At 36.8% G+C, this 22939-nt stretch overlaps 1 protein-coding gene across 1 annotated transcript in view; it reads right to left on the bottom strand.

Moving 5' to 3' along the window:
* The window catches only part of ATG3 (autophagy related 3), a 28833-nt gene extending 5952 nt beyond the window's left edge, over positions 1 to 22881 (bottom strand). Inside the window, exons 1-7 of the mRNA XM_033855832.2 lie at positions 22287 to 22881; positions 19367 to 19408; positions 15695 to 15744; positions 11721 to 11791; positions 10258 to 10365; positions 5059 to 5108; positions 2924 to 3005 (exon numbers count right to left, since the gene is read on the bottom strand). Coding sequence (XP_033711723.1) covers positions 2924 to 3005; positions 5059 to 5108; positions 10258 to 10365; positions 11721 to 11791; positions 15695 to 15744; positions 19367 to 19408; positions 22287 to 22358 — 475 coding nt within the window. The 5' untranslated portion in view covers positions 22359 to 22881. The remainder of the gene's footprint in view (positions 1 to 2923; positions 3006 to 5058; positions 5109 to 10257; positions 10366 to 11720; positions 11792 to 15694; positions 15745 to 19366; positions 19409 to 22286) is intronic.
* Positions 22882 to 22939: the final 58 nt, after the last annotated feature.

The raw sequence follows: 22939 nt of genomic DNA, 5'->3' as shown, positions 1-22939 counted from the left end.
TATCCACACTTACTCCCTTGATGATTTCATCTAGTCCCAAGGGCTTTAAATGCTGATGACTCTTAAATTTATTCCCTGACTGCAAACATGGATACCTAATTGTTTACTTAGGACTACAATGAGTGACTAAGGAGCACAGCAAATATCACATGTCAAAAACTGAGCTCCTGACTCCCCCTCCAAAGCCATTCACTCCTACAGTTTTCCCCATCTCAATAATGACATCTTTCCAGACATTTGGGTCAAAAACCTTGGAGTCACACTTGAGTACTCTCTCTCCCTCATGTCACATCCAATCCAGCAACAAATCCTTTTTTGGCCCTACCCTCAAAATATGTCCAGAATCTGCAGCTTCTCATCACTTCCAATTCCTACTCGAGGCCATGCCACAGTCATTTCTTGCCTAGATTATCAAAGTAGCCACCCAACTGTTGTCCCTATCCCTTCACTCTATTCTCAACACTGAAGTCACAGTGATTCTGTTGAGATGTTAAATCTCGTTCTCAGCTGTTCCTCTACTTAGAAAAACCCTCCAATGGCTTCTTGTCTCACTCTGAGTTAAAGCCAGGGCCCTACAAGATCTGGTCCCCGGGTTACCTCTCTGATTCCATGCCTTATTACTCTCCCCTCTCTCCTCTCTAGGCATAGGAGCCTCCTTGCAGTATTTTATACAAGCCACACATGCTCCCACTTCAGGGCCTTTGCACTCTTCCTCAGATATCCAAACAGCTTGTCCGTTCACTTCCTGCCAGACTTTACTTAAAAGGTATATCCTCAATGAGGTTCTTCCTTGACTAACCTATTTAAAAATTACAACACTCATCGTACTACAAGACTCCCTATCCCCTCCCACCTTTATTTTTCTCCCTAACACTTATAACCATCTAAGACAGTATATATTTTGCTTATCTACTGTTTTTTGTCTGTGTCCCCTAAATCAAATATTAGCTCCGTGAGATCATGTCTACTGCTTTGTCTCCAGCACCAAATACAGTATCTGATACATAGATACTGTATTGCTTGATAAATATTTGATGAATGATGGATGAAAATTAACTGTTATATTAGATACCAACAACACTGTTTTTAAGCAAAATTCCATATATAGCAATTGTTTCTTTAACTCTATCCAAGGGAAATGTAACAAACATACTAAAAGGCTGCCAGATATTTAAGGCAGTCCCACAGCTTGTACTCTAAAAACAGTATTTTATTCATAAGGTTCCCCACTCCAACCGGGACAACTGTGTGCCATTCAGAGACAAATGGAACCCAGAAAAAGTATTTGTACAGAAGGTGGTTCTGACAATTATGAGACATCCACGTAGAAATGAAACTAAACAAGTAGATATGAAATTCAGGAGATCTGGGTTGGGGGTTTAGACATGGATGTCTTGAGCACAGAAATGGTATATGAGGTTGCTGTGAGCAATTTCGGTTACAAGTAACTCATTAGGATTTCCTCAAAGAATAGGAGTACACAGTGGAAATAAGGACAAGACTCTTACTAGAATTCAGGAACAGATATACAGCTAGGTTTCACAGAAACTCAAAGTAATTTAGGAAACAAAACTAAAAAAGGTACTTTTAAGTAAAGGCTACGCTGGTTGATTAGGCTATGCTGTCACCTCCTCATCATCGAACACCACTTGCCATTATGGTGCTTCAACTCTACTGACACTACCTTCTACATTTGCATTCTCTCTCACTAAATCCTATGTATTGGGGGGATTTAGCCACCTTACAGCCTCCAAAATATCTGCCCTGTCTTTTTTAAATCCTCTTCCTTTTTCCAACTAACCCTCTCTCTATACATACACATATTCATATTTAAACTCTCATAGAGAATCTAATGTAATTTATATACCATTTTTCCTGTTGTAAACAATTCTGTGCCAGACCACAGTATTCAATTACAGAAGTCATATGAGTAGATAAAAATCTACCTGGGAGTGAGCAGAAAAAAAAAAAAAGTGAAACCCCATGAAATAGTAACATTTAACAGTGAAGCAGAAGTAAAAGAGCCCAGCAAGATGACTTTTTACAAGAAACAGTCAAGGAAAGAGGAGGAAAATCCTGTGTCAAAAAATCAAGGGAGGGGCTTCCCTGGTGGCGCAGTGGTTGAGAGTCTGCCTGCCGATGCAGGGGACACGGGTTTGGGACATGGGTTCGTGCCCCGGTCTGGGAAGATCCCACATGCCGCAGAGCGGCTGGGTCCATGAGCCATGGCCGCTGAGCCTGCGCGTCCGGAGTCTGTGCTCCGCAACGGGAGAGGCCACAACAGTGAGAGGCCCATGTAATGCAAAAAAAAAAAAAAAAATCAAGGGAGGAAAAAAAAGAGGAGGAAATGGTTAACAGAATCAAAGCTGTATACTTTTAGACCCGTATTACTGTGTTATGTTAGTACAGTGGGTTTCAATCTCTTGTAACAATGATTCACTAATGCAGTGAGTCTCAGCTAGCAATCCTAGGAAGGCACTTCAGATTTTCAGGGAGCAGTGGAGGGATTCCATGTAGTTCAAAAGGCCCCATTAAGAATCACTATCATAAGGTTTTAGTAGGAAGATGTTATCAAAAAGGAAAAAGAAAATACTAAATGCCAGAACAAATTTTGTTCTGTTCTGAAAGAATTTAAGAATTAGCTTAAGAATCTGTGTCTTACGGCTGTACCCAGCATTAAAGATTTATGATCAGTACTGATCTCAGCAGAAATAATGCTATCACAGCTATGCTCTGGGTGAAGTAGAAGAGTCTAAGACCAAGATAAGTTCTGTGCTGATTAAATTTAAACTAAACAAATCCTCTCTAGGCTGTTAAATGTTAAATTTAGAACTCAATGGAGTAGAATTCTTAACTCACATCAATTACACCAATTCTAAAAGCAATATTCTATTGTGAGTAAAGCAAATCCAGAACACAATACCTTCCATATCTGCAGCTTCTCCTTCATCTTCCTCTTCCTCCTCCTCACATAATGCTGAGCAATCCTGGAGTTTTATACTGTCCTTTGAAATTGATTATATTTAAAGTCACTTAAATACGTTCATTAGTTCAAATACTGAGCACCCACATGCCGGCAGTGCTAACTAACCACTGTAAAAATAAGAGTGATAAGATAGTTCTTATGCTCAAGAAACTCCTCCATCAGATGACAAACCCATAAGCCAATCTTTAAGAGTGATGTGCTAAGTGCTGTGACTGAAAAATATAAAAGTATCATAGAAGCACCAAGTCATCTAAAAAAGTTGCCAGCTGCACTTCCAACAAAACAATACTTCTAGTTAAGCAATTCATTAGTATTAGAAAACCAATTCAAAGTTAACTTGCATACTTAAAGGAGAAAAAGCTATATATCTATAAATCACAATACATTTATAAGTTAAATTTATTATTATAAATATCATATTCTCTAATTTGTTAACATTCCTGACTGAATTAAGCAATTACAGTTACTAGAACACATAAGATTTCAGTTCTTAACTACATTTGCACTAGAATGAAATAATGCTAATCAAAGCCAAGCCTAACATACAATTATCATTTTCACGAAATTAATATTCTAAAAATCTGAAGTCAATGTAGTAGGTAAAAAAATTGGACATTTAGTTTCACCTAATTTATAATTTTACTCTGGATAGCAAGTATTCTAAGCACTAAATTATAAATAATCATGTAAATTCTATATTAAACAGGAAGTGACAGGGAAGATATATTCTAGTTGTAAATTAATTCTAAATATTCAACCTTTACTAGGACATAAGAATGTTAAGTGGGATACAAAGTACCATATTAACCATTATTGCATTTATTAAAAATTCTTAAAAGAATTACCATAAACCTATCAAATAATGCTATCCACACTCCTCTGCCGTTTATCATTCCCAAAGTCTGAAGCATACATACTAATGGCTGGAGTAAACAGGAGCTTCTGAAGCAGCAAAGCCATTTATGTAATTTTTCCTTTATCATTCAAATTCTCCAAAAAGTAAAACTTCAAAAGGATGAATTCTCAGGCTGAACTGAACCTTAAATCCCTAGCAAGCATAAAATTGTACACAGGGAAAAAAAGTATTGTTTTGGTTTCTAACACCTTCTGTTAAGCCCCAGGTAACAAATCCCAAAAGATCCAAATGACAAAAACACATAAAGAAAACTATCTTAAACTAGGAACTGTTGTAGTTGAATGTTTCATAAGGACAAAAGGAACACAATTATTCTGTCCAAATATTCTATCTTCTAAGAGATTTGACTGTGAACAAAATAGTTAAGAAAAGATAAGGGTGAAGGCATTTTGTATTTTTTTCTATATTATTTCAAACAACTATATCAAAAATATGAAGACAACTGTAATCATTCTTTCTCTAGAAATGGAAAAGCTAATGTAATACAGATAGTCTAAATTAACTGAAAACTTCCAAGCAGAAAATTTCTACCCAATTATATATTTTTACCCTTCCTTCAAATAAACTGTACAATGAAACCCATTTAGCTTCCACTCATCCAAAATGTCATGATTTTGGATGACATAAACTAAAGTTTCCTTTAAATTTTCAAAAAAAATAAAATAAAACAAAAAAACAAGAATCCTTCAAATTAGCAGTAAATTAAGAAACTACAGAAGAAATGAGTAAATTACTTAATGTTTAAACTACAAATTTAAACACGATACCATCAGCAGCTACTGATCAGCAAGTAAATAAATCCCCTCAAAACCTCCACTTGAAGACCATTTTGTACTTATACTTAAAAAGCCGTTTCTTTTAAAATGGTCTAGAAATCTTCCCAATTAGTAAAAAAATTTGTAGATTTTAACCAGTTACAATCTCAAAAAATGTTCTTAACCATTTGACAGATTAAAGAAAAGAGAAGCACTAGGAAACAGCAGTGTTTTGGTATGTTGATGTAGAAAAATGAGAGGGAATAAAATAGCTGGAATTTAAAAGAGCTTGATAATAAATAATTAGAGTTTGCATAAAAATGATATGAATAATCTCAAAATAAATATACATGCAAATAACTAGGTCACTGAATTTAGAAACGTAAGTAAACAACCAGTACCTTGCTTTCCAGTGTAATCTCCTTAACTGCTTCGGTTATTCCTGCAATACCTGTTTAAAATTCAGCAGAATATAACTAAAATTAAGTTGTAAACATCCTCCATTTACCTGATTTAAGAAATATAAAAATACTTATTACCTAAATTCTCAAAGTTCTCTGAAACGAGGAGGCAATGTTAGCAGCACTTTCACAAATGAACTCTAATAGGAATAAATAATCCCAAAGGGTCCTTTCATATTAAAAATAAAATTAAAAATTTTAAATACCAATTTAATATTTTACCATAAATTATCCTACTCTATCATTCCTCATTTACTATTCTTCACTTATTTACTTTCCTTGTGTGAGTCTATCTAAATAAATATTCATCCTCATAAAATGAACAGATTAAGAGATTACAGGAATCATACAGGGTTGGTCAAAAGGTTCATTCGGTGTTTTCCGTAAGATGGCTCTAATAGCATTTAGTTATCTAACTTCATTCCAAACAATTTTTTTAGATTGTACGTGACAGCTGTCATATCAGCATGCATTTAAAAAAAAAACATCAAAATTGGTGAATTTTTGTGTAGCCATTTTACTGTTGAGGATGGAAGAAAAACAACATTTTCGGCATATTATGCTTTATTATTTCAAGAAAGGTAAAAACATAACAGAAATGCAAAAAAAATGATTTGTGTAGTGTATGGAGAAGGTGCTGTGACTGATCGAACATGTCAAAAGTGGTTTGTGAAGTTTCGTGCTGGAGATTTCTCTCTGGACAATGCTCCACGGTCAGGTAGACCAGTTGAGGTTGATACTGATCAATTTGAGACATTAATTAAGAACAATCAACGTTACACCACATGGGAGATAGCCAACATACGCAAAATATCCAAATCAAGCGTTGAAAATCATTTGCACCAGCTTGGTTATGTTAATCACTTTGATGTTTGGGTTCCACATAAGATAAGCAGAAAAAACCTTTTTTTTTTTTTTGCCTGCATTGGGTCTTTGTTGCTGTGTGCAGGCTTTTTTTTTCCTCTAGTTGCGGCGAGCAGAGGCTACTCTTTCTTGCAGTGTGCGGGCTTCTCACTGTGTTGGCTTCTCTTGTTGTGGAGCATGGGCTCTAGGTGCACGGGCTTCAGTAGTTGCAGCATGGGGGCCCTAGAGCACACGGGTTTCAAATTCGTGGCACGTAGGCTCTGGAGTGCAGGCTCCGTAGTTGCGGCGCACAGGCTTAGTTGCTCCACGTCATGTGGGATCTTCCTGGACCAGGGATCGAACCCAAGTCCCCTGCAATGGTAGGTGGATTCTTAACCACTGCGAAGTCCCTGGAAAAAACCTTCTTGACTGTATTTCCGCATGCGATTCTGTACTGAAACATAATGAAAATGTTCCGTTTTTAAAACAAGCAGTGACGGGCAGTGAAAAGTGGATACTGTACAATAACGTGGAATGGCAAAGACTGTGGGGCAAGCAAAATGAACCGCCACCAACCACACCAAAAGCCGGTCTTCATCCAAAGAAGGTGGTGTTGTGTATATAGTGGGATTGGAAGGGAGTCCTCTATTATGAGCGCCTTCTGGAAAACCAAACGATTAATTCCAACAAGTAATGCTCCCAATTAGACGAACTGAAAGCAGCACTCAGTGAAAAGCGTCCAGAATTAGTCAACAGAAAACACATAATCTTCCATCAGGATAATACAAGACCACATGTTTCTTTGATGATCAGGCAAACACTGTCACAGCTTGGCTGGGAAGTTCTGATTCATCTGCCATATTCACCAGACATCGCACCTTCGAATTTCCAATGATTTCAGTCTTTACAAAATTCTCTTAATGGAAAAAATTTAAATTCCCTGGAAGACTGTAAAAGGCACCTGGAACAGTTCTTTGCTCAAAAAGATATAAAGTTTTGAGCTTCCCTGGTGGCGCCGTGGTTGGGAGTCCGCCTGCCGATGCGGGGGACATGGGTTCGTGCCCCGGTCCGGGAGGATCCCACATGCCACGGAGCGGCTGCGCCCGTGAGCCATGGCTGCTGAGCCTGTGCGTCCGGAGCCTGTGCTCTGCAGCCTGAGAGGCCACAACGGTGAGAGGCCCGCGTACCGCAAAAAAAAAAAAAGATATAAAGTTTTGGGAAGATGCAATTATGAAGTTGCCTGAAAAATGGCAGAAGGTAGTGGAACAGAAAGGTGAATACGTTGTTCAGGAAAGTTCTTGGTGAAAATGAAAAAGGTGTCTTTTATTTTTATTTAAAAACCGAATGCTCTTTTTGGCCAACCCAGTATTTATATTTAAACCTGCACTGAAATTTTTTCAACAAGATACTGGTTATACTAAATATGCTATTTAGGGGCTTCCCTTGTGGCGCAGTGGCTAAGAATCTGCTTGCCAATGCAGGGGATACGGGTTCGAGCCCTGGTCCGGGAAAATCCCACATGCCGCGGAGCAACTAAGCCCGTGAGCCACAACTACTGAGCCCACATGCCACAACTATTGAAGCCCGTGTGCCTAGAGCCCCTGCTGTGCAACGAGAGCAGCCACCGCAATGAGAAGCCCATGCACTGCAACAAAGAGTAGCCCCTGCTTGCCGTAACTAGAGAAAGCCCACGTGCAGCAACAAAGACCCAACACAGCCAAAAATAAAATAAATAAAATAAATTAATTTTTAAAAATTTAAAAAATATATGCTATTTGCTTCAGAAATCCTGGACATTCAGAGGTAGTAATATCATATCAGATTTATATAGGACTTTTTATTTTACTGTTTCTATATCTTATATAATCCTTACAAACACTATTCTGTAAGGTAATGATTTCTCCCTATAAAGAAATGAAGTCTCCAGAAAAAGAAAGTAATTTGCATGAATCTCACAGACAGTTACATGAATAATCTGGGACTCAACCCATACCTTTTTGGTTCAATGCTCTGTCCAGTGCACCTCATTAAGCAACTACCTTGGAACCTACTTATCTCAATGAAAGGGACATTAAGCAGATGGCAGCATCATAAGTCAGTTAAACAATATTTCTAATTCAAAATACCCATCAGTGTTCTCAATTAAATAGTTCAACAAGGATGGGAAATATTAAAGAAAAAAAAACCCTAAATACAAAATATGCTTTGCTCCCTTGTTAATCTTCTAAAGCTTTGATATATCTGTTCAATATATCCAAACCAAAGAATGACTCATTTTCACAAATGGAAAATGTCACAATCCACAGCTCTAGCATAAAACTTTTACTTCACAGTAGTTTTTCTAGAAATTATTTTATGATAGGTATGATTATTTTATAACAGTAAAGCCCAAATATTAACGTAATAAATTGCTATTACAAAACAATTCACTGAATCTACTACATAGAAACAAAAGAAAATAAATCTCTTCAATCTGTTTAAATATAATGTAGTAGTACCCCATTAAACCAGACTCTCCTAAAAGTAGGACATCCTGGCAAAGAAAAAGACAGCTCAAATGATTCTAATGAAGGTAATACTCTATAAGGCTGTGATGGTTAATTTCATATGTCAACTCAACTTGGGTAGGTTATTGTGTCCCATAGTTTGATCAAACAGCAGTCTAGATGTTGCTGTGAAGGTATTTTTTAGATGTGCTTAACATTTAAATCAGTATACTTAGAGTAAAGCAGATTACCCTCCATGATGTGGGTGAGCCTCATTCAATCAGTCGAAGGCCTTAAGAGAAAAAGACTGAGTGCTCAAGAAGAAGAATTAATTCTGCCTCCAGACTGCCTTTGGCTCCAGCTGCAGCAATCAACTGTTCCCTGAGTCTTCAGGCTGCTGGCCAGCCTGACCTGTACATTTCAGAACTGTTGGCTTCCACAATCACATATGCCAATTCCTCAAAACAAACCTGTCTGTATTTATATCCATGGTTTCTCTGGAGAATCATGACTAACACAAGGGCTAACAGAAATAAAAGAAACCTGAGAGAAGAAAAGCAGTAATGAAGCAAAGGGAACTGAGGTGAATAAAGAACCAGGCACCTAGCCTCATGAGTCAGCTGGAAGCACTGCTTTAAGCCAATCAGAATATAGTTTAAACCTAAAATTCTAAGGGTATCTCTCATAAACATTACTTAGAATTTATGTACACCACATCAAATGAAGTATACTACTATGTTGCTTTCTATGTAAGAAAATGATGCTACTTGTCTTCTGTCAACATGGCAAACATTTCTTTAGTTGTAGAATTTCTGTAATAGATTTCTGTCAATCCAATCATTCCGGCACCTGCTTATCTCTGTGATGAATGCCTCTGTAAATATGTACCTGGATTTTGGGGTAGGGGTTATGGAATAAAATACAACTAGACAACTTGAGAAACTCACTAACTTGATATCAGAAATACAGTGCTATAACCAATGGCTCTATTCAGTCAACAGGCAATTTCCTACAGATGTGCTACTCATATTTCCCAGTCATGTGAAGACTAAAGCAGAGCAGCTAAAAGATTCTGGAAAGATCCAGGGGAAAAAAGAAAAAGAAAATGTCCAACAGCACTACTCAGTGGAGAAGAGAGGATGATTTTTGAAATTATTTTAAGAAGTTGTTCAATCTATTTTCTCTAGGCCTTGACATGACAACATTCAACTCATTAAGGAACAAAAGAGCTTCAAATCAAGGAGCTCAATTCCTAAATCTGTTTCTATATCATCATAAGGAAATGATGGCAGTATCCTTTACTCAGAGAAGAGGAGAAACAGACTTAATGAGGTACTTTTTCCTGTGCAGATTATTTAGCCCTCTGACTACTGCAGTGAGTATCAACTGAGAGTAGCAATTTTGCCCCTCGCAGAATATCTGGCAATGTCTAGAGGCTTTTCTGGTTGTCATAACTGGGAGGATGTGACAGGCATCTAGTGGGTAGAGCCCAGAGATACTGCTAAACATTCTGCAATGCACAGAAAATGCTATGACAAAGAACTATCCTGCCCAAAATGTTTATAGTACTAAGACTGGGAAACCCTGCTCTACCACTACATTTGATATACCTCCTATTCTCTAGGAGTTAGAGGGAGAAAACTTGTTTTTAGTATCCTAGATTTAAACTCAGAACGTATTTTCTTTATTAAAACTAAGTCATAATATGCCTTTATGTAGCCTTTTTTTAAAAATGAAGGCTGTTATAAAAGATTGTAAAGGAGTTTAAAACAATTTAAACTAAATACATGCCATTCTAATCTCCTCTTACCTGTATTATGATAAGTATCTACCCATCCCCCATCACCATCATCTTCTTCAATGATAGCTTCCAATTCATCTGAATATTCCATCTGTTTGCACCGCTTGTAGCATGGCACTGTAAAAAAAAATGGCAAAAACAGTTACTAGGACATAATCTGCTTCCTATAAATCCATTAAAAAAAGAGAAACTTTATTCCATAAAATATATTTCTGCCACCAAAATATTAGGTAAATATTATATTTTACTTCTAATAGGAGTACTTAATTTAAGAGTTACATTCAACCCACAAAATTATTTGACCACACTTATCTTTCCCTAAATAGCTTTGTTAGAAGACAAATACAAAGGCTCTACTGGGAGTGTTCTATATATTCTCTACCCTGATGGTCTGTGAAGATCAACAAAGCTGAAGTCAGAGATGACATCGTTCAACCTCAGGCTAATGAATAATATACTATTTTAATAGCTTTACTCTCAGGACATGGAGGCACCACCTGTCACACCCGGAGGCAGTAGAGGTGACCTCTGGTTTGCAATCCTAAAATAACTTTCAACATGTATTTCATAATTCATATTTAAGCTCCAGCTATTCATAATGGATAAACCAGTTAAAGTTCACTAACCTGCTAAACTCTACTCTCTTATACAAATTGGTGCCAAGTTTTTCATATAGCAAATGTATCGAATAACAGGTATTATAATTCATATAAGCCTAAAATTGAAAAATTATAAGGTAACAACATTACGACATGGGGTCAACAAAATGCTATTAATCTCCTGATTTTTTTTTAAAACAAGCAAGATATAAATGACCAGTCCTATCAAAACATATACTGTAGGAAATAAAAAACTGATGTTTTGTACATGTTTTCCCTTTCCTATAATGAGCAAATTAGAATAGAAATCAATGTATTGTTATGTGATTAGATAGGGACTGTAACAACGTTTTGATGTTGTTTTCAAATTAGCTTCATAAATAACTTCATTAACTTCATAAATACCTGTTTCAGAAACATTTTTGTGCCTATAGGCAATCTTTCAATGACACAACGGACAATAAAACCTCTAGCTTTGAGATTTTAGATATCAAAGATAGTATAAGTTATACTTTCCATGAAAAATTTAAGTCTAAAGATGATTAAAATAGCTAAAAAGATTATGATTATGAAGTCTGCTTAAAAAGCTCAATGAGAAAAAAGTCCATCTTGCTTAAAGCTCTTTTCCTTCATATCTTAAAACTAGACTTTTTTGGCAAAAAGAAATAACAAAAAGGAAGGAGATAAAATCAAGTATGGAAAAAATACTCTACCCATAGAAAATCCAGAGTTTCATTAAATTTCCAAATTTCTGTATGAGGGAAGCTGCAAGTACCGCTTTAAGCATGAATTAAGATCAGCAAGTGCTAAGGTTTTTTAAAAAATGTTAACTCTTTGCGCAAAATTAACTAATACATACAACATAATTCTTACCATTTTTGGTGACCAAAAATTGTTTGCCTGATGGTAGGTAAGCCTTCACTTTCAATTCCTCTCCTGTAGCCCTTTAAAAAGAGTGAAAAGCACCAAAATACAAAAAATATTTTAAAAGACAAAGACAGAAGGTATCACATGTTAATCTCAACACTACACAATCCACACCCCTGAGAAAATTATTTTAGGATTGGTTTGGGAAGGATGCCATAAGTGACATACGTCACGGCAATGAAGAGCACAGCAATATTTATTGTAAGTGAAATGTACCAAGAGATGCAGACAGACCAAAAGAATTTGGATTAAATATTAGACAAAAAGGTAGAATAATACAGAACTATATTATGCAACTATTGTGTTTGCCTCTAACCAAATATAATCTCATTCAGATTTTTAATCTTAAAGTACTGCTCATCTGAAGACCAAGAAGAGGCAGAAAAATAGCTCCATGACATTACATAACAAAGTAGGTGGTTCACAAGATCCACATTCCTACCACTGTATTAAAATTGGAACTAAGAGATAAAAGATGCTTTGAATCACAAGATGATAATGTTGAGAATAATGGTTGTAACAAACAAAAAATCCTTTTATTGAGTGCATATTAAGTATAGGACCTAGAACTCTAACATGCAGTATTTTTATATAATCCGCAGATATCTAAATACTGAGTAATATTTATACTCCCATTTTATAAGTAAACAAAAGCTTAAAGAAGTCGGGTTGCCCACAGTCACAAAACCAGAAGGTAGAGGAGCCAGGATGGAGCCAAGTGACTCTAGGGCTCCTGCTCTTGAACACTGCTCCCTCTGTGGGTCAGAGCCAGCTATTTGATTTTGGGGGGGCTACTGTGGAATATCTCACTCAGAAATTTGTTCAAACATTCTTCTGTGGGTCACCCAGGGGAATTGGTCAGAGCTAGAGTGGCATGTGGTATCTGTCAAAAATATAAATGAGCATAAATTTTGAGTTCTGCTGCCGTCTTAAGCTTCAGTCTAAAGTTCAAACCATAGATTTGAGCATAAGATAAAGCCAGGAAATGTCCTAAAACCATCTGGCAGGCTTCTAGTATCTTTAGACCATTTCCAAGTGTCAAATTCAACAACATCATGGTAATGCCTGAAGTTCTGTGGGAAGATGATATAATACAGTCACGATGGCACCTGTAAACATGAACATATAGCATAGAAATGGTCTGCTTCTAGCACTGATTTAAAATGAATTGCTCCTTTGGTCCCAACAATTTAGCCGAAGTACAGACATTGGAGTGTGATATAATTGAGTTCTAAGTTACAATAAAATTATTTAAACCATCACAATTTATGAAATGGAACTATAAACTACTACCTGCTAAAAGAAGATCCTGTCTATATATACCAACCCCTATAACAATACTATAGATTATACAACTAAACTAACTAGACAACTACGGGCTTCAACAAAGAAATCTGAATAAAGAAAATGTATATCTATCACACGTGTATTGAAGAAAATCCTTTAGTTCTTTTTCCATAGAATGACTATTACCTTAAATTTTATATATCTATATGACTTGAAATATACAAATATATTGTAGACCACAACATAGCTAAATATAGTTTTAACAATTTAGGGAGGAAAAAAGTCTAAAATCAGAACGCTTCTATAATATGAACATAATTTAAAATATGGAACAGAAATACACATAGGAAAGACAAGGACATAAAAATAAATGAACCTGACATTTCGGCCTTCCTTGGTACATAAAAAACAATGTTCTACAAGATAAAGAGCAATTGATCAAAAGCAGTAAGAACTATTCTGGATACGTGTTAAGCATAAAAATTAAGGGTAGGTTGGGCATTGGCCAAAGGCTCGGTGACACAAATGCAGTTTCTCTTTGACTTTTTGAAATATTGAAAACAGTCCAGGAACCCACTTTATTATTTTACAGATCCCAAAAGGCCCACGGTCCCCAAATAGGGGACAGACAGAATCATGAAACTCACAGAGGGGCAAGGACTTGTTAAAAAAAAAAAAATTAAGGGTAATAGAAGAGGCCACAGATGAAAGAGAATTCTAACTGTGATTTTAAATAGTTTAATTATTTAAGCTCTTTAGATATTAAGGAAAACATTATCAATTAGAATCTTGTTAATTCTAGAACCCCTGCTCCCAAATCAAAACTCTACCTTTCAACTACAATTGAAAAAGTGTCACTGAGGGAAAAAAAAGGATGTAACAAGTTGAACCACTCATATACAAACAAGATGATAATTCCAAACAATTCTAGCCTAATTAAAATAGTCTGCCAGTATTGGGATCAATTTTGCAGCTACTGCCAGATGCTTTTATCGTAAGTATTCAAAGTAATGAAACTGAAGTTGTTTTAAAACATTCTGTTATTATTCAGATATTTAAAAAACACATTACACGAACTGCTAGTTGCTTAAATTACTTTATAATTAAAAGAAAAGTTAATGAGGAAAATAAAAATTTGAAAAGTCTGTTACAAGTAGATTTCCAATTAAGACCTTATTTGGTATCATGAATCTCTCAACTTTTGAGCTCATTCCTAAAAAGGGGAGAAACTTTTGAACCTTAAAGAAGGTCTTATGGTAAAGAACCATAAGATTCTGCAAAATTCTGCAGTTATTAATGTCATAAAAAAATTCAGGGCTTCCCTGGTGGCGCAGTGGTTGAGAGTCCGCCTGCCGATGCAGGGGACACAGGTTCGTGCCCCGGTCCGGGAAGGTCCCACATGCCACGGAGCAGCTAGGCCCGTGAGCCATGGCCACTGAGCCTGTGCGTCCGGAGCCTGTGCTCCGCAACGGGAGAGGCCACAACAGTGAGAGGCCCACGTACCACAAAAAAAAAAAAAAATCAATACATTTGAATTTGAAAAATAAGCTAATCAGGTTCCTTAAAAAACTAAAAATACAACTACCATATGACCCAGCAATCCCACTACTGGACATATATCCTGAGAAAACCATAATTCAAAAAGAGTCATGTATCACAATGTTCACTGCAGCTCTATTTACAATAGCCCGGAGATGGAAACAACCTAAGTGTCCATCATCGGATGAATGGATAAAGAAGATGTGGCACATATATACCATGGAATATTACTCAGCCATAAAAAGAAATGAAATTGAGCTATTTGTAGTGAGGTAGATGGACCTAGAGTCTGTCATACAGAGTGAAGTCAGTCAGAAAGAGAAAAACAAATACCATATGCTAACACATATATATGGAATCTAAAAAAAAAAAAAGGTCCTCATGAACCTAGGGACAGGACAGGAATAAAGATGCAGATGTAGAGAATGGACTTGAGGAAATGGGGAGGGGGAAGGGTAAGCTGGGACGAACTGAGAGAGTAGCACTGACATATATACACTACCAAATGTAAAATAGATAGCCAGTGGGAAGCAGCTGTGTAGCACAGGGAGATCAGCTCGGTGCTTCGTGACCACCTAGAGGGGTGGGATAGGGAGGGTGGGATGGAGATGCAAGAGGGAGGGGATATGGGGATATATGTATACATACAGCTGATTCACTCTGTTACACAGCAGAAACTAACACAACACTGTAAAGCAATTATACTCCAATAAAGATGTTAAATATTACTCTTATGAACAGAAAAAAAAGCTAATCAAAGTTATTAAACTTTTGAAAATTATTTTTTAAAGACCCACCACAAGAACAGACTTAGACACTATAAAGAAACAGAATACTGGTAAAGGAAGTAAGGCATTTATCTCAAAAATCTCCATCTTTCGTGCTAACAGAGCAAAACAAAACAGGCATAATGCTCAGTTTTTCTTCATTTATTTTACTTTAGCAACACTGGAGCACTATTTAATAGAAAAATCTACTAGAGGAGGGTTAAACAGGTCATTCTAATTTTCATGCACTAATCTATTTTGTAAACTGCCAAAATTATGAAGTCACACCTTTTATAAACTTTCTATTCCTCACTCAAGAGTACTTACCATTGCCATGTTGGACAGTGGTGGACTAAGTGATCTCCAGCTGCTACAAACTATTGAAGATTTAGAAGAAATATGAAAAAAGGAAAAAAGAAAAATTGAACATCATTGAATATAAGGTGGCAAAATACCAAAGGAATCATCCTGTATAAACTTGATTCAAAATAATCAATTAAAATGCAAACAGCACCAACTTGCTCTACCAGCCTAAAGATTTATTTTTGAATATTTATTAAAACTACAAAATTTTTAACATCCATGAAAATGTATATTAATTTTGGAAGAAAAAATATTGAGTGCTGTTAATTTTTTTATTCAATTGTAATCACTGGATTTAGATAATGCCAAAAGCATACAGTACCATGAAATGAATAAGGGTAACACAACAGGATTTTAAAATGCCAAACACCACTTTATGGGTGAATGAAATGTAGAGCGATTCTTGCTACTGGTTGAAAAGTCAATGAAGATCTTTGAAAAAATTACTAAATAACTACAGGTCTATGATGTAAGAATAGTTTATTACATCACAGTGCACACAGTTTTTCTCCCTCATTTTAAAAAAAAATTAAGTAACATCTTATTTTGAAAGCTTTTTCACAATATTAAAGGAATCATTAATAAAAGTGAGAAATGTACTGCCAAACAATGGGGAAAAAGTTAGAAGCTTTTGGATTGAATCAGAAAACACCAAGACAATTAAAAAATTGAATCCTCTAACACATCTTGGACTTTCTGGGCAGGCTGAACATTGTACAAATTTTTGTTTTTCTTCAGAAATGAAAAACAGACTCAGGAATAAAGAGTTTAATCTTCTGAGAATTTCCATTATACATGAGCATGGACTGATCTTATCGTAAGACAGAAGTCCTGCTTATTCTTGAGAGCAGAAAATGAAAGTCTGTTAAACACAACTGCAGTGTCCCAACTCAAGCTATATGCACACATACGTCCCCAATTACTATTTCACAACAGCTCTAACTTAAAATCATGTATTGTTCATGGGTTTATTATACAGCAAAAAATTATATTATCTTTAACCTTCTAATGTCTTTCTGAGAAAAGTATGTCTATGTATGATATTCTGCTTTAATTTGAGAGAATAAAACTCTATAAAATAAGAGTTCTGACAGTAACTTCTTTTAAGAAGATAGATTAACAAGATAAGATTCAGCAGCATACTCCCAACAGTAACTTTACAAAATGTTTCTGTTCTTTTATTTGAATAATTTCTTTACTACTTAAAGGGATTAGGTAAAGACAAAAACCCAAATGAAATCAACACCCGCTCCCCCAGGTTTTAAGCATTTTGGGTCTTTGCAACCAGATGCTGCATAACTCTACGGCTATTGGGAACTAATTCATCATCACCAAAAAAGTATTAATTAAACAAAGTGCAAGCAAAACAAAGAATTAAAAACTTAAAAATTCTTTAATGATACTGCCTTGAGATCACAAGACTCTAATATTTTATTCCCCAGCACCTCTGCTGGCATCCATCGAAAAAATAACAAAAACACTAGAAGATAAGGAAAAATATAAAAGAACATAGAATTGCTATGCTACTAATGATATTCAGTACATGTGTATATCTGCTCTCATTATCAGTGGCCATTATTATTATTACATGCTTCCTATGTTCAAAAGAAAGATTCAAGTTTCTAAATTCTCAATACTGCTTACAGTAGCTTTCTCTTAGTGATTAAATATTGGATAAGACTGAATAAATTTAACAAGGTAGAATCAATATTAACATTCTGATGAACAACTTTATTCCTCAAGCTATCCTCTATTACTAGTACTCTATTTACTCAAGTCATACACATGTTGTACATTAAAGTATTTTTAGTCAGACAGTACCATATTAGATAATGCCTGTCCTTATTTTTAAACACAATACTTCCACACCTCTCAATGAAAACAAAAAGGTAGTTAGAGGCTGACAGCCAGAAGCCCAGAAACAGTAAGAGAAAACAAATGAACAGATCAACTCAGTACAGATCCAAAGCATTTTGTCTTCTGGTTTTCTTCCTCTAGACTCATTCTAATCTAATTAAATCCCATAATTGCACTCTATCTCAATTCAGCATTATGTGGTTGGTACCCAGCTGAGCTGGTTTTTGCCTTGCATTTGTTTAAAAATGAGGAAATTCATAAATCACTTCATGATACAATTAAGTGTAAGAGTTATTCATTGTAGGATTAGTAGCTGTTTTAAAATGGTTTGCTTAATTCTATTCAATGACCACAGACTTGTATCTCTAAATCCAACTACCTATTTACCAATTAGCCATTTTCACATAGAGGAGATAAAGTCGAAGAGTACAAGAAAAACAGCACACTTTCATCTCTGCTCTTTATTTTAGATACTGAGTTTCAAGAACATTAATGATTAAGCTCAAAATTTAGTTTTATTTGGCATTCAAGGTATTAAACTCATGATGCCTAAGGCAGACTGGGTTCTTTAGAGAATGTCGAGTCAAAATCCCTCATTTTAAAGATGAGGAAACATGAGGCCTGTGCCTAGATTAATTGATTTGCCTAAATCAGAATAGGAGAAATTAGAGAAATGGGTCTAGAAGGCAGGTCTTCTAGGTTTTATCCATACTATTCTGTGTCTTCACTAAACATGAAGACAATTTTAGATAAAATTTTAGATAAAATTTTAGATAAAATTTTCAGTTAAGCACACCATCCTTTGAACTTACAAGGATTTGGAACTGAAGAGATTCCATCACAAGTGAAAACTAAAAGATCAGTTAATTCCCTGGCTTGAGGTCTTGGAATTTACAACCAGATCATACAACATGCCTCATTTCAATAAAGTTCCATTGCCATTGACTGGTACTTTTAATGAGAGTTAAAGGTGAAGCTTAAATAAATTATTTACCATTCATTAAGACTAAAAAATAAGTCTGCTGTAACCATAACTATTCATAAAACTGGAGTCCAAAAGGATTTTTAGACCAGAATGTATTTCTCTAAAGACAACAAAATAAACTACCTAAAGGAAAGACAATACTTTTATTATACAGATTTAGTGAACAAGTAAAATGATTCCTCAAAACATAATTCTGTATTAAAAGTATATAAAACACAACTGGCCTATAAAAGAGCCATTTGTTTCAGCATTAAGCAGATTCATCATTGTCTGGTTAGTAGAAAAAGTGAAAGAATGGTGGGAAAAAAAAATCAATGTTAAATATGTAGCAATAAAATATTTAAGCTAAATACTGATAGAAAACTTAATATCCAAGCATTGAGACAAAGTTTCCAAATGGAAAGCCATAAAAACTCATGTTTGGGGTAGAAAGAAGCAAGACAACAAACGCCAGAGCCCACTGCACAGCTCAATATAATACAAATATTAGTGAAGGATAAGTCACTATAGGAATCTTTTCCATTTCCTCTCCCACCCTCATTTCTAAATAAAAAGAAATTACAGAAAAATATGAGAAATGGCAAACTGAGAGGGAAGTTACATTTTCTTTTATGGGAAATAGAAACTGCTATTATTGTAATTACAATTACAAAATTGCTAATATAGTCAACAGGATCTAATTTTACTCAAATCAAGATTAAATTTCAAGATGTTCTCTTATAAAACACAAAAGCCACCCAGTTTTATGTAACTGTAGAAAATAACAGCTTTATACTGATATCTTCAATACTCACCTCTTCTGGGGTGATAACACCTGTTTCCTTAAACTTTGATTCCTATAGAAAGTAAAAAGAATAACAGTATTACACTCTCTCTCACTTTCAACTGAAAAATGTTTGTGGGCAACTATGTGCTTGGTACCCATCGAGGGAATGGAGCATGTGCAAAAAAACAATCTGTCACTGGTACCTGACCTCAAGGAATATGTAAGTATAACAGGAAACTGACATGAAAATAATCACAATATAATGTGATCAGTGCTATATTAGAGCAAAGCTCTTTGGAAAAACATTCCAAGATTTATACAGGGGCTACCCTGGTGGCGCAGTGGTTAAGAGTCCGCCTGCCGATGCAGGGGACACGGGTTTGTGCCCCGGTCCAGGTCCAGGAAGATCCCACATGCCGCGGAGCTGCTGGGCCGGTGAGCCATGGCTGCTCAGCCTGCGCGTCCAGAGCCTGTGCTCCGCACGGGAGAGGCCACAGCAGTGAGAGGCCCGCATACCGCAAAAAAAAAAAAAAGAGATTTATACAAACATTAAACCTCAAAATAATTTTGTGAAATGACGAAATATCATTATTTTACAGAACAGAAAAACGTCTTAAAGATGTTTAAACATATTACAATTCAGCCAATGTCTCATTTGAGTAATATTAGAAACCAAATCTAGAAGTCCTAAACCACTTAATACTTTCCCATTATTCTCATCTCCACCAAGATATTATACAATATTCTCTCCTCTAAAGCAAGGATGCAACTTACCAAATTTTTCTAAAGTTTAAGTTATACATAAGGTTTTGTGGTAGAAATCTACAAAAATGAAGATTCACTTATGAACATTACTGATTCAAAACATACCAAATAACTACTATATGCCAAGCACTATTTAAGGTAATAGGGACATAGAGTGAATAAAATAGACCATACCCCTCCTTGTCCTCATAAGAAGTTTAAACTCTAGTTCAGGGAGAAAAGCCAAATGGTCATCAATATCAAAAAGAAAAATGGGGCAGAGAGGAAACTGGTCAGGGGTGGAGGGAGAGAGATGGTTATTTAAACTAGGATGGTAAGAGAAAAAAGACTACACTGATGGGTGACTATAGAGTAGAGACCTTAAGGAAAGGAACCAGCCACAAGGCTGTCTGGAGGAAGAGCATTTCAGGCAGAGGGAAGAGCAAATGCAAAACCCAAGGCAAGAGAGTGCTTGATGGATTAACACAGAAGGTCAGACTGGCTTTTAAGCAAAAGTGAACAAGGGCTTTTGCTTAAAATCCAGTAGTAGGTGAGAAAGGACCCTCTACCAAACAAGTATAGGCTTGAAGTTCATTGTAAGGACTCTGGCTTTTACTGTACATGTGCCTTCCAAACCATGATTTTTCTTAATTTTTACTCGTTGGGATAAATCATCATCTATTTCCCAGGGATTTAGCTTTTTCTCCTTGCCTTCCCATGTCTAGTAGGAAACTACAAGAATTCACTCTGTAAACCAACAGTTTGCACAGGGAAGATCAAGGCAAGGGTCATTAATTCTGCTTTCTTTATTACTAAAAATACATAAACAAGCTAACACATCCTTTCAGTTTGGTGAACAAGTAGAATGCTTTCTCAATACATAATCCTATAAGTTCAAAATAGCAGTTTTATATTTTATGTGGGAGGTTTTTTTCTCTTGCTCCTCTCTCCCTGAAACTAAAAAGTTTTAATAATTATGTATTATTTAAATGCTGTATGCCTAGTAAATTAGACGTTTCTGATAAGATGACATAATATGCAGAAGAATCATTCGATTCAAATGTCAAAAAAAATTTTCAAAGTTGACTGAACAATCTTAATTATGATGGGTTTCACAGTAAACAAATGTAAGCGTAGCAAGTGTTGGAGTTCTCATTTATAAACTTTTTTTTTTTAACTTGGCCCAACAAGACATCATTTTAAAACCATTCTTAGAAATAAGTATTTAAAAACTGCAGGACTAAGATTTCGCTTTGTCATGGAAAGGGAGCAAAGTAAAATCTTCTTAGAACACCAGAGTAACTTCTTGAATAGACAGGAACAACCATTTCCATGGATATTTCATCCTACACTAAGATTTGTAAAATTTTAATAAAAGCTTAAAGAAAAAAAACACTTAAGCAAGAAATCGCTATTCATTTACTATCATTGCTCGCTTTTCAGAAAGGAAAAATAAAGATACAATAACAAAAAACTTACCATAAAGGGTTATAAAAGAAAAACTCGAATGCAATTCTATTAATTTATCTTTGAAAATAAGAAAGTCAGTCACTGCTGTAATAGCTAATGTGTCACAATTTTTAGTTTAAAAATGCTGTTATTGCCAATGTAAAAAAAATTATGTATCTAGAAGGGTCAAGCTGCTCCGTATTATCACTGACGTCCAAGATGAACTAGTTTCAGCTATTTTAAAACTTGGGAAAGGGGGTTTTGCCTGTAAACTGGGTTCAACGGTACTGAAATAAATAATGTTGCAAATTTCACCTTGTTCCACTGAAATCTAATAAGCTGCGACCTCATTCACAACTTACTATTTCAAACTCCTAATCACAAGACTTAAAAAAAGTAACATGTCATTTTAGTACCAAACAGATTCATTTCTTTAAGCAAAATCCTTATTTAAAAAGTTCAAAAGACTTCCGAGGTTAGGATTTAATGTTCTAAAACCCACTTAGCCGCGGACTACTCTCCAACCCGATGTACCCAGACGAGCTGAGTTCTGGCGGGTGAAGTACGCACAGAGCGTCGCTCCAAGTTTACCCTAGAGAACAGCTGGATAGGACCGCGGGAGGGGGCTGCACCTTTTCCCGCGTACCACCCTACACCGCTCCCCACCGGACAACACCGTGACTCCCCCGGCGTCCGGTCCTCGGTCCCTGCAGAGCCAAGCGTGAGCCTGACAACCCCCGGCAAGCCCGGCTTACCTTGAGGACCGGGGTCAGGTACTCAGCCACTTCCAGTGCCTTTCCCTTCACCGTGTTAATCACATTCTGCATCCTGGGGCCGGAGTAGCGGCCGGCCCCGCGTCGGAGAGGAAAGGGCAGCCGGGACAGTGGTCGGGAGTCAGAAAATGTCCCCGCTGCCGCCGACTCGCCTCAGCACCGGCCGGCAGCACCCAAGGGGACGGGACGCGACGGGAGGGACGGGACGAGGGGGAGGGGCGGCCGGCGCGGCGCGCAAGGGCAGGGCGCGCGCTCCTCGCGCCCCAGGCAGCGCGCAGCAGGCCAGGCCCAGCTGTCACCTGGCCGCGAGCGAGGGCGGCGGGGCTGCGCTGGAAGAAGAGGGCGCACGCGCACCCCTTGCCCTCTCGGGAGGAGTCTTCTCTGCCAGCCTTCACTCGCGCCCCTTCCGGCTTCCGCTTCTTACTCTCGCCCTCTCGCCGTAGCTCCGCCGCCACCTGGGCCTCACGTGACACAGGAGCCTCCGGGCACGTGACGCGACAAAGGCCGCGCTGGGGCGGGATCGGGTCGCTTCTCCCCTCCCTCCGGAAGCGTAACACTGAGCGCGCCTGCGCAATGGGCGCCAGGTCCGCTTTTGCTCAGTCGGGTAGTTATTGTGCTTTTTGTTCCGGAATAGG

Source organism: Tursiops truncatus, chromosome 4 (genome assembly GCF_011762595.2).
Source record: "Tursiops truncatus isolate mTurTru1 chromosome 4, mTurTru1.mat.Y, whole genome shotgun sequence".
Taxonomy (NCBI): domain Eukaryota; kingdom Metazoa; phylum Chordata; class Mammalia; order Artiodactyla; family Delphinidae; genus Tursiops; species Tursiops truncatus.
The sequence above is the reverse complement of the archived record's forward strand: the minus strand, read 5'-3'. Positions and strand labels throughout refer to the sequence as shown.